The 16,228-nt window shown below is 43.1% G+C and overlaps 1 protein-coding gene across 8 annotated transcripts in view; it reads right to left on the bottom strand.

Moving 5' to 3' along the window:
• Positions 1-3,172, bottom strand: part of htt (huntingtin) — a 241,245-nt gene extending 238,073 nt beyond the window's left edge. For 6 of the 8 annotated variants that reach the window (XM_043703763.1, XM_043703736.1, XM_043703754.1 and 3 more), the window contains exon 1: positions 2,805-3,167. In XM_043703763.1, the coding sequence (XP_043559698.1) occupies positions 2,805-2,893 (89 nt within the window). In that variant the 5' untranslated portion in view covers positions 2,894-3,167. Of the gene's footprint in view, positions 1-2,804 lie in introns of all 8 variants that reach the window. The other 2 variants (XR_006313622.1, XM_043703713.1) reach the window with 2 other exon arrangements.
• Positions 3,173-16,228: the final 13,056 nt, after the last annotated feature.

The raw sequence follows: 16,228 nt of genomic DNA on the forward strand, positions 1-16,228 counted from the left end.
ATTTAGGATATCTGGTCAGCATGGACGAGTTGGACCGAAGGGTCTGTTTCTGTGCTGTATATCTCCATGACTCTCCAACTTACACCCTCATGAAACTCGGCATTGGGGCTCCCTTTTGTTCTTGACTCCAAGACTGATCAGAATTTACAAGTGAAAAGTCATCTCCATCACTACAGACAGCAAAAGAATGTAAAACATCAAGGTGAGTATTTATAGATTATGAGGATTCTCCTTCCCCCAACTGAGTAACCAATACTGCAAAGGATCTTTTCATCGTGTTACTGATATTTCCAATAAAAATCAACATAAGATGTAAACGCTGCTGTAGCAAAGTGATCTATAGAGAATGCCCAGACTCGTCAGATGCTACTAGCTGTTACACCCTTAAGGTTACATCATATCCATACCACCCACCTGTTTAACAATCACTGACAAATCTCCAGTTATATACAGAGAGTAAAGTCCAATTCCCAATAAAGCAATATTTTTGAATCCTTTCCAGCAATCTGGAAGATGCTCACGATCCCATCATTTGCTGCCCATCCATAATTGACTTTGAAGCAACTAACTTACTAAGTCATTTCAGAAGACAGCTAAGAGTCAATCACATTGCTGTTGGTCTAGAATCACACAAGTTAGTGCAAGTCAAGATGGCAAATTTACTTCTCTAAAAGAACCAAATAGGTTGCGACAAGTACCAATGTTATGTTTTGTGATTTTTCCAGTTAAGCAAGAAAACATGCTGTTGGTACCAAGTTATAATTTGGCACAAGATAATGGTGGCAATTACACTTAGATTTACCACAGGGTTACCTGAACTAAACATATTGTATCTCAAGAAGGCACTGTCCTCATGTATTTGATCTACTTGCCAATGTGGTTTATGAATAGATATCACTTTATTCCAAAATTGCAGTATATTTGTTGAGTTGCCCTTTGTACAAACAAACAAACAGTTGTAGTTATATTGCATTTTATCAATCTCACAAAAGAGGCACAGAAAGCCTGAGTCTCCTATTACACAGATCAATCAGCAAGTGTAGCATAGCAATGTACACTTGTACGCTCCACTCTAAGGATTTCACTAAGGTGCGGCATCAAATGCAGGTTGTTATCAAAAGCATAAAACTGGTAATATCCTCACCAGCTGATGCACCTTCCACCTAGTTTTATCAACTTCACTTATGTTACCTGTTCCACCCAAATTCCAGTAACCTTCTTATCAATATCTTTATTCACCCAGTATAACAAAAATGCAAAATATCCCCCTTCAAACTGTACCAAGTGCAAAAAGAGATCCAGAGCTAGTTTCAGAAAGTGACTGAACATGCTGGGTAAGTGGAAATTCTTGAGTTTAAAATATACTTTCCCTCCTCCCTACTAAGTTTTTGAGAAACATAATGGCAGCATGGTTGCTCAATGGTTAGCACTGCTGCCTCACAGCACCAGGGTCCCAGATTCAAATCCAGCCTCGGGCAACTGTCTGTGTGGAGTTTGCACATTCTCCCCATGTCTGCATGGGTTTCCTTCAGGTGCTCTGGTTTCCTCCCACAATCCAAAGGTGTGCAGGTCAGGTGAATCAGCCATGCTAAATTGCCCATAGGGTTAGTCAGAGGGAAATGGGTCTGGGTGGGTTACTTTTCAGAGAGTCGGTGTGGACTGGTTGGACCGAAGGGCCTGTTTCCACTCTGTAGGGAATCCAATTTAATCTAATAACAACAATGCCATTGTTTATGGATAAAGCTCAAGAGAAGATCCCATATTAATATTCCTTCCCCCACTAGATGTTCCACAACCTGAGTTTCCACCCCATTGAAAACAAATCAGCATTGCCCATTAAATCCATTAAGCCACCCCAACATTGTCTACCTCTACAACAAATGTTGACATATTTCCAGCAAAAACAATACACAAATACATCCACAACTAACAGACATTACACAAGATGAAAACTAGAAAAGACTAATAATGAAAACTAGGAACATTCAACAAGTCAGTCAGCATGTGGAGAGATCAGAAAAGATAGCATTTCAGGTGTAGGTTCTTCAGCAAACTTTAACTTGTTTTTGCACCTCATGCTGATTAACCCAGTGAGTCCTGACAGCATTGTTTCACAATTCTAGCATTTGCAGTTTATTATTGATACCCTTTCCCCATCTCTGACAGTCCATCAAAAGCAGAAACATCTTGCGTGCAGCATTGCAACAGAAAAGATATCAATACATACAGAAATAAGATAACAAAAGGAGTGAAAACTGATCATCTCCCAGATTTCCTAGAGTGCCCTTGAGTTTGGCAGGAACTGTATTTGACAACGTGGTCTGTGCACATGTGTAATTGTATGCCAGCTGTCTATCATTTCAGTGCACTTGGGTAATAAGGAATGTCAACACACAGTTTGTATACTGGAGAGTCAGCATTCACGTTTTGTACACTGGTTCTTCAGTATTGCTCTACATCAGCACAGCAAGCTCTGTCCTTAGACACCAGCATGGCAGCACATATTTTTGTATATTGGTCTATCAGTACATGCTTATGTACACAGGCACATCAGGGTGCACTTTTTGTACACCGTGCGTTTTTGTACACTGTCACAAGCAGGATGTGATTTTTGTACACTGGCATGCACGTATTCATGTCTGAGAGATTTTCTGTTCGTGTTTGTATCCTTGTGGTACGTGTTTCCCCGTTTATGGATCTCTAGAAGTGCTTGGGTGTCAGCGATAGTTCACCACCTCCCAACAAATCCACCCCACCCCCGCCATCCTTGTGAGACCCTTTCTCACCAAGATCGTTTTACTCACAGTTTCTGGCCTGGCTCCTCACTGGACGGACCCTGCTGGAATGACTTTAGTGACTCGAAGGCCTTCATCAATTTCTCCATGGTTGCCATTTTATTAGACAGAGGGAAATATGATGGGACGGCAGCGGGAGAAGCGCTCGGGAACAGCGCTTATTGCAAAAAGAAGTCAACTCGACCGATAAACGCACGGAACTCGTCTGCTCCGCGTCAGGGCCGATGGACGGCTGAGAAGCTTCTAGCAGCGACGGGCACGCGAATAAATCCGGTCACAATCGCAGTCGCCAAAACCGGTGACCACCGCCATCTTGCCAAGGGTGATGCCCCACAACTCATCCGCGGCAACCAAACCTGACGATACCACCTGCCCCGCCTCCAAATAACTGACTGACGACCCCGTCCACCGGTCGGCAAACGACATTTGGTCGGAAGGACCAATCGGAATGGGTTGAGGGCAGGACCAAATTGGGCAACCTAACCTGACGTCATTCCCGCCCGCTCGGATTTGCTTGCTGATGGAAAAGTTAACCAATCGACGGTCGGTGTTTGAGGTCAGCAGACCAATGAGAACCGACAGTGTGCGGGAGACATTGGACCCACCGTGGCAGCGAACACGCGGTTTAACTCGCCCTTCACTTAATTGACGGGCAGAAGAGCCAATCCACTATCGGCCAACCAAAGTTTTCGCTGAAGTTTGGAGGTGGGACTGACCTGCACCGGTGTAATTGATGGATGGATTAACCAGTAAAGATCGGGCAGAGACGTGATTGATGGATATATTGACCAATCAATGGCTAGACAAAGACCGGGACGCGGAGGCGGGACAGAATTGGAAATTAACGGCCGGTGCCGCTGGCGGGAAAGGGATAAGTGATGGTTGTGTTGACCAATCAACGGCCAAGTTAGGGCCAATGAGGAGAAGGAAAGGCTAGCTCCTTGGGCTCCTCATGAACAGTTTATGCTCGAAACATGGATTATTTTGCACTTGGGATGTTGCCTGATCAGCTGTGCTTTTCCAACACCACACTTTTTCACTGTGATCTCCAGCATCTGCATTCCTCACTTTCTCCTAGGCTCTTTGGGTTGTCAATGCAAATAAATTTAGATCCAGAAGATTGGCTTGACAGTATTATGGGCTATCTTTGGAATTGGGGATAAGGTTGGTAGATAGATCCCATAAGAACCCTTCCACATAAGATGGGAATTTTCAAGACTAAGGGGACATTTTTTAAGGAGGGACATTTAAAAAATACACGAGGGATATTTTGTTTCCATAGAGGGTGGTTTGAGTGTGGAGTCAACTTTCTGATGAAGTGGTGCACACAGGTATAGTTACAAAGTTTAAAATATATACATAGTAGAAAGGGTTAGGAGTGATGTGGGCTAGGAGCAGATAGATGGGACTAGTTTAGTTTGGGATTATGTTTAGCATAGCCTGTTTGAACTGAAGGGTCTGTTTCCATGCAGTATAACTCTATGTTTAGAAAATCATCCCCTTCCATGCTACTGCTGAACCTGACCATGGTGAGCAAGAATCCATCGTCCACCTCCTTGTGGAACATGCCTTTTTAAAGAAGAGATGCAAGATTGATCTTGTCCAAGTCTTGCTGCATTTATGACATTGACTGCTTCAGAATCTGAGGAGTCACAAATTATGCTGAACGTTGAACAATAACCAGTTAGTCTGTAGTGGGGAGGTTGCTGGAGTCAATCATAGAGGAGGAGATAACTGAACATTTGGTAAAAACAAGACTCAATTCATTAATGTCAGCATGGTTTCATGAGGGCAAGTCATGCTTGACAAACTTGCTGGAGGATGTAACCAGCAAGGTGGGTAATGGGGATCTGGTGGATATGGTATATATAGACTTCCAGAAGGCATTTGACAAGGTGATACATAAAACACTGATCCAGAAGATTAGATCTGAGGGGTTTACGGGTAAAGTATTGGTTTGGATAGAGAATTGGCTGACTGACAGAAATCAGAGGCTCAGGATAAATGGGTCCTTCTCTGGATGGCAAACTGTAACTAGAGTCTTGCTGTGGGGTTCAGTTTTCAGACAAAAAATATTTATGATCTATATAAATGATCTGCAAGCAGGGACAGAGTGTAACATAGCAAAATTCACAGATGATATTCAAATGCAGGTAGTTCTCCTTTAATGCCTTTGTTGCGTTCCAGCAAAGTCTCATCTAATAGAAAATCACTAAATAAAAGTGGGGGGGGGGGGGCCTATGGGAAAAATGGGGATGGGGCAGACCAACAAAAAATATTACTCACAATCACTCAAAAATCACCCAGACGTCTAACACAAAATATAGAACAGCCTGAATTAAGATTGAAGTCATATTTATTAACGAAACAAAAGTAAGTTTAACACAGTACATATAAAAAATGTAAGAAACCTGCTATCACAGACAGCTGCTCTGTTGGCAGCTATGATTTGGAGGTGCCCGTGTTAGACTGGGGTATATAAAGTTAAGAATCACACAATACCAGGTTATAGTCTAATAGGTTTACTTGGAAGCACTAGCATTCGGAGCACTGCTACTTCAGGTGGTTGTGGAGTATAAGATCGTAAGACACAGAATTTATAGCAAAAGTTTACAGTATGATGCACAAGAGGTACAGTTAGTAAGTTTGCAGATGACACCAAAATTGGAGGTGTAGTGGACAGCAAAGAGGATTTCCTCAGATTATAACAAGATCTTGACCAGATGGGCTGAGAAGTGGCAGATGGAGTTTAATTCAGATAAATGCGAGGTCCTGCATTTTAGGAAAGCAAATCTTAGCAGGACTTATACACTTAATGGTAAGGCCCTAGGGAGTGTTGTTGAACAAAGAGACGTTGGAGTGCAGGTTCATAGCTCCTGGAAAGTGGAGTCACAGGTAGATAGGGTAGTGAAGAAGGCGTTTGGTATGCTTTTTTTATTGGTCAGAGTATTGAGTACAGGAGTTGGGAGGTTATGTTGCCACTGTACAGGACACTGGTTAGGCCACTGTTGGAATATTGCATGCAATTCTGTTCTCCTTCCTATCGGAAAGATGTTGTGAAACTTGAAAGGGTTCAGAAAAGATTTACAAGAATGTTGCCAGGATTGGAGGATTTGACCTATAGGGAGGGGCTTTTTTTCCCTGGACCTTCGGAGACTGAGGGGTGACCTTATAGAGGTTTACAAAATTATGAGGGGAATGGATAGGATAAATGGACATAGTCTTTTCCCTGGGGTGGAGGAGTCCAGAACTAGAGGGCATAGGTTTAGGGTGAGAGGGGAAAGATATAAAAGAAACCCAAGGGGCAATTGTTTCACACAGAGGGTGGTACGGGTATGGAATAAGCTGCCAGAGGAAGTGGTGGAGGCTGGTACAATTGCAACATTTAAGAGGCATTTGGATGGGTATATGAATAGGAAGGGTTTGGAGGGATATGGACCGGGTGCTGGCAGGTGGGACTAGATTGGGTTGGGATATCTGGTCAGCATGGATGGGTTGGACCAAAATGTCTGTTTCCATGCTCTGCATCTCTATGACTCTATGACTGTACAACTGAAATTATATATTGAAAACGACCTGGATTGTTTGTTAAGTCTCTCATCTTTTAGAATGACCATGTTGCTTTCAGTTCTTTCATATGTAAATACCAGGACTATTTTTTAAAGTTACATTCTCAAATGAACTTTAATAATTGGTGCCATGTGGGCCCAGATAATGCATTGAAGGTGTTGAGGTGCCCTGTGTGAGGCTGTCTGTGCCCCAGTGTTCATGCTGATTCTATTTCTAAAAAAGGGATTTACAGAATTTTACATGGATTCATGCAGTTTTTCAGCAAAATAAAATGTAATTCTGCAAGTACAAAATCACTCCATAAATTTATATGTGTGTCTGTGCAGGATGGAGGTGGCGGGGGGTGGGGGGAATGGGTTTGAGTGTCTGTGAGAGAGTGTATGTATGTGTGTGAGTCTAAAAGGGTATAAGTCTATGAGAGGGTACGTGTGTAGGTGTGAATGTGTGCACCTATGAGAAAGAGCTTGTGTATGAGAGAGGGTCTGTGTGACTGTATGGGTCTGTAGGTGTGTGTATGTATGTAGTGCAGTGGGGTCACCTGTACTGTGACATGAACCCAAGGTTCCAGTTGAGGCCATCCCCATGGGTACTAAACTTGGCTGTCAGTCTCTGCTTGGCCACTTAGCATTGTTGCCTGTCCCGAAGTCAACCTTGGAGGATGGTCACCCAAAGGTCCAAGGTCAAATGTCCAGGACCACTGAAGTGTTCTCCAACTGGGAGGAAACACTCTGTCTGTTGATTGTTGGGCGGTGTCCACTCATCCGTTGCTGTAGCCTCTGCTTGGTCTTGCCAATGTACCATGCCTCAGGGCATCCTTGCCTGCAGCGTATGAGAAGGATAATGTTGGCTGAGTCACATGTGTATCTGCCACATACTTCCATGTACCACTGTCAGCAGCTGACATTGGCGCATGTGCAGAACAGCATTAAGACCAGCATCGACATCACACATGCAGAATGACACGGACACTAGTGCATGTGTAGCATGGCACTGACATCGGGGCATGCACAGAATGAAGCATTCAAACTGATCCCCATTGGAATCGCACTATTGCCAACAAAGGTAAGCGCTCTGAAAAACACCGTTCCTTAATTCTTCAGCAACACTGCTGAAATGCGCATTATCCCACAACTACCTGTAGATGGGAACATAAGCTGTGATGAGGAGATAAAGAGTTTACATGAATATTGTTAGGCGAGGGGAATGGGCCAGAGTCTGGCACGTGAGGTTTAATGTGGATAAGGGTGAGATTGTCCATTTTTGGCCAGAAAAATAAAAGGTCAAATTATTATTTAAATGGGAAGCAGATTCAAAGTGTGTCAGTGCAGAGGGACATGGATGTGTGCATGAATCGTAGGAAGTGGTATGTAGGTGCAGTATGTAATAGGAAAGAATATAATAATGGAATCCTGGCATAAACCAAATCATCCAACAACATTTCCGCCACCTCCAAATGGACCCCACCACCAGGGATATATTTCCCTCCCCACCCCTTTCCGCCTTCCGCAAAGACCATTTCCTCCGTGACTACCTGGTCAGGTCCATGCCCCCCCCCCAACAACCCACCCTCCCATCCTGGCACCTTCCCCTGCCACCGCAGGAATTGCAAAACCTGCGCCCACAAGTCCTCCTTCACCTCCATCCAAGGCCCCAAAGAGCCTTCCACATCCATCAAAGCTTTACCTGCACATCCACCAATATCATTTATTGTATCCGTTGCTCCCGATGCAGTCTCCTCTATATTGGGGAGACTGGACGCCTCCTATCAGAGCGCTTTAGGGAACACCTCTGGGACACCCACACCAATCAATCACACCGCCCTGTGACCCAACATTTCAACTCTCTCTCCCACTTAGCCAAGGACATGGAGGTCCTAGGCCTCCCACACCACCCAACGCCTGGAAGAAGAACGCCTCATCTTCCGCCTCGGAACACTTCGACCCCAGGACATCAATGTGGATTTCACCAGTTTCCTCATTTCCCCTTCCTCCACGTCACCCCAGTTCCAAACTTCCAGCTCATCACTGTCCCCATGACTTGTCCTACCTGCCTTTCTTTCTTTGCACCTATCCACTCCACCCTCCTCCCTGACCTATCACCTCCATCCCCACCCCCATTCACCTCTCATTTATATCTCCACTCTGCAGGCAATCTGCCTGTATTCCTGATGAAGGGCTTTTGCCCGAAACGTCGATTTTATTGCTCCTCGGATGCTGCCTGAGCTGTGCTTTTCCAGCACCACTCTAACCGAGGATCTGGTTTCCAGCATCTGCAGTCATTGTTTTTACATAGCCAGTCGTGTTTGGATAGGATAAGTTATTTCGGTATTCTGTTTTCGGTTCTTTGTGGTTCATTCAGTAACCTTGTAAATAAATTCTGTTTTATTTAAAACTAAGTAGTCTGACCAGCTGATTTGCTCATGGAATATCCACTGTACTCTTGCTTAAATCAAATCACAAAATTAAAGTCTGGACTACCTTCCTTATGTGGTTTGAGGGGTCTGGCCTGGTCCATAACAGATTGTGGGCTCATCCGGGATTTTTTGTAGTTCCGAATTGGGATTTGGATTTCAAATTGTTTGGACTCTGAGGCAGCGAGTGGTAGGTTTTGGTGTCTTCATTCCAGGGGTTGATTTGGTTGGGTAAATATAGCTTGGCATAGGTATGGCTCTTTCAGAGACCAAGAGTTTTCTGGTGGTTGAAGAAGTGACCTTGGGGGTTTTACAAAAGATGGTTAAGGCCAAGCTGAGGGAATTAGCAGGCAAGCCGGAGTTGGAGCTACCTCATACCATGAGGAAAGACGAGATAGTTACAGTGATAGCTGAGCATTTAAATTTGCTGGAAACACCATCAGGATCTGTAGAGGTGGCAAAAATTCAATTGCAAATGAAGCTGCTTGAGTCAGAGGCGAGAGATAAGGAAAGGGCAGCAGAAGTGAAACAGTTTGAGTTATGGTTAAAAGCAGGAGAGAAAGAAAAAGAACAAAGAGTTTTAGCAGAAGAGAAAAAAAAGAGAGCTTGAACTCCAGAAAATGACACTTAGAAAGGAAAGTCAGCTTAAAAGGATGAAGTTGAAGGCTGAAGATAAGCGTAGGGAGGAAGTAGGATGAACTCATGTGGAAGAGCAGAAATTAAAACGGCACCGTTAGCAGCTGAAGTGGCTGATGATTATGAGTTGGTCCACAAAACATGGTTCCGCTTCCAGAATCAACTTCAGTCCATGAGGGATAGCAATTGAGGCAAAGAGAAATCCTCACCTGGAAAGGGAGAGGTAGATCTTGTGGAAGATCATAAGGATAACTTACCATGGGTTAAAAAGGAAACCATTGAAGGAGACAAAGAAGTTGAAAAGCTCCAGTATTTTCATTGCAATAAAGTAGACTGTGTAAAATTACAATGTTGGTGAGCTAGGAAATGAATTGGAAAGCCAGATGTAAGAAAACACATCAAGCCTGGGAGTTTTGTTGAAGTGGTAACAGAAAGCTCAGTGGAGGCGAGAAAGCTGCACCAGAATGTACAAGCTGGTCGGAGGTTGGTTAAGGAAGAAGTGCCAGATCAGCTTCAAAGATATACCTGCAAAGGTAAAGTTTATTCATATAGGCCAGGAGCAGCAAGTAAAGTGGTTACAATACTAAGAGACACAGTATCCACTCATGCTGAAAGATGAGGAGATGTGTACTTCTGAAGGACTATTGACAGAAACAGGAATTCATGGTGAGTGAAAAAGTGCTCAATTATGTAAAGTGAGGTTACAGTGTCCAGAAAAGAGTGGAGAATTTGTGGTAGGAGTACTGGACCAACTCTCAGCCCCCGGAATACAATTTGTTCTTGCTAATGAAATAGCTGATTCACTGGTAGGAGTGCTGCCCTCTGTGGTTGAAAAGCCAGGAGAAACTCAGGCAACTGAAATAATGCAGGACACCCATATCCTGGAATTTTTCCTGACTGTGTGGCGATGGGGGTCACAAAGTCATCAGTTGAAACAGGAGAGATCAAAGAGAACAGATAAGACAACTGAAGTGGCATTAGCAGAGACTCTGTTTGATCGGATGGTTGAAACAAAACAGAAGCAAATAGCAGACAGATTTAGTTCAGCTAAATTAATTGAGTTACAGCAGAAAGCTGAAAATGTAAAGCAGTTGTACCAAAAGGCATATACAGAGAAGGAATCCAAATGTATCCCTTAATGTTATTACCTTAAAAATGACGTCTTAGTGAGGAAATGGAGACCATCACATATTCAGGCAAATGAGAAATGGGCAGCAATTCATCAAATCATATTACCAATGGGGTATAGAAAGGAGGTGCTGCAAGTGGCGCATGAGCTACCACTTGGTGGTCATTTAGGAGTGAGGAAAACACATGCTAAAATAGAAGGACATTTTTACTGGCCTAGACTTCACAAGGGTGTGGTTGAATTTTGCCAGGCATGTCATACATGTCAGGTAATTGGAAAACCACAAGCAGCAATAAAACCTGCACCTATAATACCTATCATAGCATTTGAGGAACCTTTTACAAGATCGTGTACGTCCCCTATCTCAAATGAAAAGTAGGAATCCGTATTTGTTAACAATAATGGATGTATTGAATAGATTTCCAAAGGCTATTACATTACGCAATATCACAGCTAAAAGGGTTGTAGAGGAATTACCCACACTTTTCCCTAGATACACCAATAGAGATAGAGTCAGATCAAAGGTCAAAATTATTCAAGGAAGTTATGGTCAACTTAGGAATAAAACAATTCAAATCTACTGCGTACCATCCAGAATCGCAGGGAGCGCTCGAAAGGTGGCATTAGACATTAAAGACCATGTCGAGGGCTTATGGACAGGATTATCCAGATGATTGGGATAAAGGAATTCCATTTGTGCTTTTTGCGATCACAGATGCACCAAATGAATCGACCAAATTCCGTCCATTTGAATTAGTTTTTGGGCATGAAGTGAAAGGACCACTAAAATTGATTAAGGAGAAATTAGTAAATCAAAATTCAGAGACCACCCGTTTGGACTATGTGTCAAATTTTAGACAATGATTAAATAGAGTTGGGGAGTTGGCTAGACAGCATTTAAACATATCACAGCATACAATGAAACAAGAAGTGGATAAGAAATCAAAAATTCGCAATTTTGCAATTGGGGATAAGGTATTGGTGTTGCTTTCAGTGATAGGTGAGCCTTTAAAAGGAAGGTTGATTGGATCTTATCAAATTGAAAGGAAATTGAGTGAGGTGAACTATTTGATTGGGACTCCAGACAGGAAGAAATCTCACAGAGTGTGCCACGCAAATATGTTCAAAGGTATTTTGATAGGGAAGGAAAGCAAAGGGAAAAGGTGTTAACAATTGCAACACAGAGGGAAGAACCAAGTTCAGAGGATTCTGAATTGGACATTTCGCAAATTAATTTGGACAATGAGGAAGTTGTCAAAAATTGGAATAAATTATCGAGTTACCTTCCTGAGAAAAATCAGAATGACCTGAAAGAGTTATTACTATCACATCTGAAGATATGCAGAAATAAAATGTTAAGTATGGAAAAGGAAATGGAAGATATAGAATGGAGGGAAATAGATGGTGACATTTTGAAAAATGCTCATATTGCAGAGGAAGAAGTGGTGGATGTCTTGAAATGCATAAAAGTGGAAACAATCCTCAGGACCTGATCAGATGTACCCTAGAACTCTGTGAGAAGCTAGAGAAGTGATTACTGGGCCTCTTACTGAGATATTTGTATCATCGATAGTCACAGGTGAGGTGCCGGAAGACTGGAGGTTGGCTAATGTAGTGCCACTGTTTAAGAAGGGTGGTAAGGACAAGACAGGGAACTATAGATCGGTGAGCCTGACATCAGTGGTGGGCAAGTTGTTGGAGGCAATCCTGAGGGACAGGATGTACGTGTATTTGGAAAGGCAAGGACTGATTAGGAACAGTCAACATGGCTTTATGCATTGGAAATCATGTCTCACAAACTTGATTGAGTTTTTTGAAGAAGTAACAAAGAGGATTGATGAGGGCAGAGCGGTAGATGTGTTCAATATGGATTTCTGTAAGGCATTCACCATGGGAGACTGGTGAGCACGGTTGGATCTCATGGAATACAGGGAGAACTAGCTATTTAGATGCAGAACTGGCTCAAAGGTAGAAGACAGGAGGGTGGTGAAGGAAGGTTGTGGAAAAAATCCTCAGGACCTGATCAGATGTACCCTAGAACTCTGTGAGAAGCTAGAGAAGTGATTTCTGGGCCTCTTACTGAGATATTTGTATCATCGATAGTCACAGGTGAGGTGCCGGAAGACTGGAGGTTGGCTAATGTAGTGCCACTGTTTAAGAAGGGTGGTAAGGACAAGACAGGGAACTATAGATCGGTGAGCCTGACGTCAGTGGTGGGCAAGTTGTTGGAGGCAATCCTGAGGGACAGGATGTACGTGTATTTGGAATAGCAAGGACTGATTAGGAACAGTCAACATGGCTTTATGCATCGGAAATCATGTCTCACAAACTTGATTGAGTTTTTTGAAGAAGTAACAAAGAAAATTGATGAGGGCAGAGCGGTAGATGTGTTCAATATGGACTTCTGTAAGGCATTCACCATGGGAGACTGGTGAGCACGGTTGGATCTCATGGAATACAGGGAGAACTAGCTATTTAGATGCAGAACTGGCTCAAAGGTAGAAGACAGGAGGGTGGTGAAGGAAGGTTGTTTTTCAGTCTGGAGGCCTTGACCAATGGAGTGCCACAAGGATCGGTGCTGGGTCCACTACTTTTCATCGCTTATATAAATGATTTGGAAGTGAGCATAAGAAGTATAGTTAGTAAGTTTACAGATGACGCCAAAATTGAAGGTGTAGTGGACAGCAAAGAAGGTTATCTCAGATTACAACGGGATCTTGATCAGATGGGCCAATGGACTGCGAAGTGGCAGATGGAGTTTAATTTTGATTAGTGTGAGGTGCTGTATTTTGGGAAAGCAAATCTTAGCAGGACTTCAGGAGTATTGCTGAACAAAGAGACCTTGGAGTGCAGGTTCCTAGCTCCTTGAAAGTGGAGTCGTAGGTAGATAGGATAGTGAAGAGAGCATTTGGTATGTTTTCCTTTATTAAGTATAGAAGTTGGGAGGTCATGTTGCATCAATACAGGACATTGGTTAGGCCACTGTTGGAGTATTGCGTGCAATTCTTGTCTCCTTCCTATTGGAAAGATGTTGTGAAACCTGAAAGGGTTCAGAAGAGATTTACGAAGATGTTGCCAGGGTTGGGGGATTTGAGCTATAGGGAGAGGTTGTATAGGCTGGGGCTGTTTTACCTGGAGTGTCAGAGGATGAGGGGTGACCTTATAGAAGTTTATAAAATCATGAAGGGCATGGATAGGGTAAATAGACCAAGTCTTTTCCCTGGGGTGGGGGAGTCCTGAACTGGAGGGCATAGATTCAGGGTGAGAGGGGAAAGATATAAAAGAGACCTATGGGGCAACCTTTTCACACAGAGGGTGGTACATCTATGGAATGAGCTGCCAGAGGAAGTGGTGGAGGCTGGTGCAATTGTAACATTTAAAAGGCTTCCTGATGGGTATATGAATAGGAAAGGTTTGGAAGGCTATGGGTTGGGTGCTGGCTGGTGGGACTAGATTGGGTTGGGATATCAGGTCAGCATGGATGAGTTGGACTTGAAATGTCTGTTTCCATACTGTACATTTCTATGACTCTATGACTAAGTACGAAGCTAATTGTGCATGATGTAGATATAGGAGATGCTGTTCTGAGTAAGCAACATCCTTACAGTCATAACCCTTTAAAGTTGGCACAGGTTTAAAAGGAGATTGAACGTATGCTCCAAAACAACATAATCAAAGTGAGTTACATTGACTGGAGGGCATGTATAGGAATGATGCCAAAGCCAGATGATACCCAGCAGTTATGTGTGGATTATCGCAAAGTCAATGCAGTTACAAAGACTGATGCACATCCAATTCTGCGGTTGGAAGACTGTGTTGAAAAGATGTGCCAAGCAACATATATTTCTAAGTTGGACTTGCTCAGAGGATATTGGCAGGTACATTTGTCAGAAAGAGCAAAGGCAATTTCGACTTTTATGATGTCGAATGGATTGTATCAGAAAAGTCATGCCATTTGCTGTGACAAACATGCCAGCCACATTTCAGAGACTAACCAGTAAGGTGTTTGCCAGATTACCCAACTGTGATGTTTACATCGATGACCTGGTGATTTTTAGTCACACACGGAAGGAACATTTACCGCATTTATCGGTCTTCTTCAATCAACTTCGGAAAGCAGGCTTGGAAATAAACCTGGCTAAAAGTAAATTTGCCAAAGTCCAAGTCACCTTCCTGGGCCTTGTTATTGGACACAGAGAAATGGCCCCATGGGATGTGAAAACTAAGGCAACTGGGGAGTTTCCCATACCATCAACAAAAAAAACAGTACTATGGTTCCTGGGATTGAATGGATTTTATCGAAGGTTTGTGCCAAATTTTAGCAGTGTGGCTGCTCCATTCATTGCTAAAGAAAGGCAAGAAGTTTCAATGGACAGAAGATATTTGACAGTCTGAAAACTGTGTTAACCGCTGCCCTGGTATTAGCCAAACCTAATCATGTGAAGGTGGTTATCGATACAAGTGACATGGTGTGTGAGTGCTGTGTTCCTGCAGGAAGAAGAGGAGAAGAAAGACCTATTGGGTATTTAACTAGGAAGATGAACATTTATGAACAGGAATATTCGACAAATGAGAAGGAAACTTTGAGCTTGGTGTTTGCATTGCAACATTTCAGTGTTTATGTTACCAGTAACACATCTGAGACAATTATATACATTGATCATAACCCTTTGAAGTTTGTGGAGGAATTTAAGGACAAAAATGCCAGACTGTTTAGATGGAGCTTGTTGTTACAACCATTCAATTTGAAAATTGTACAGGTGGCAGGTCGAGAAAACGTGATTGCCAGTGCATTGGTGAGACTCGAATGAGATACGGAGGCATTTGGTGGTGGGAGTACGACAGACTGAATCTGAATGTAGTTGTGCATGTTTACATGTTTATAGTCAGCAGAATGTCTTTGTGTGTTTTAGGGTACTAACCATGTTTGTAAGGGGGAGGTGTGACAAGCCTGCTCATTCTGGCAAGTTTATGTCATTTTGGGGTTTTTTTCAGAGACGTTGTAAATGGCCCAGACTCCAAGAAGTCTGAGAGTTTGGATAGATTTTAGGGCCCATTTGTTTACAGCTAACAGATAGTACCTCAGATAGAAGGCTTTCAAGTTTTAAAAAAACTTGTATAATGAAAGGGGAGCGGCTAGTACAGGAGCTCTGGCAGTTCAGCAACAGAATGCATGAAGAAGCTGCCATTCTCTCTCCTCTCTCACTTCAAAGCTGTAAGCTTTTGTTCGAGGTATTGAGAAAGCTTGTAGCCTTACATATCAGCTACAGGAGATGCAGGAAAGTGCTTGATTATGGCGGGGTGGGTGGGGGGGGGTGCATTTTTTCAAAAAAATTAAGGATATCTGTTCTTAGTGTCAATGGATCAGTGTAAATAAGGTGATAATATTTGTTCACTTGTGGAATGTGTGGCAATACTTCCTTCTCACCCCGGGGGCTGGAAGGTGTGCATATTTCACAGTGGGATGTTGGATAAACTGAGTTTCTGGTTTAGATTAGATTAGATTCCCTACAGTGTGGAAAGAGGCCCTTCGACCCAACAAGTCTACACCGAACCTCCGAACAGTAACCCACCCAGACCCATTTCCCTCTGATTAATGCACCGAACACTATGGGCGATTTAGCATGGCCAATTCACCTGACCTGCATATCTTTGGACTGTGGGAGGAAACCGGAGCACTCGGAGGAA

This window comes from Chiloscyllium plagiosum, chromosome 2 (assembly GCF_004010195.1).
Source record: "Chiloscyllium plagiosum isolate BGI_BamShark_2017 chromosome 2, ASM401019v2, whole genome shotgun sequence".
NCBI classification, from domain to species: Eukaryota; Metazoa; Chordata; class Chondrichthyes; order Orectolobiformes; family Hemiscylliidae; genus Chiloscyllium; species Chiloscyllium plagiosum.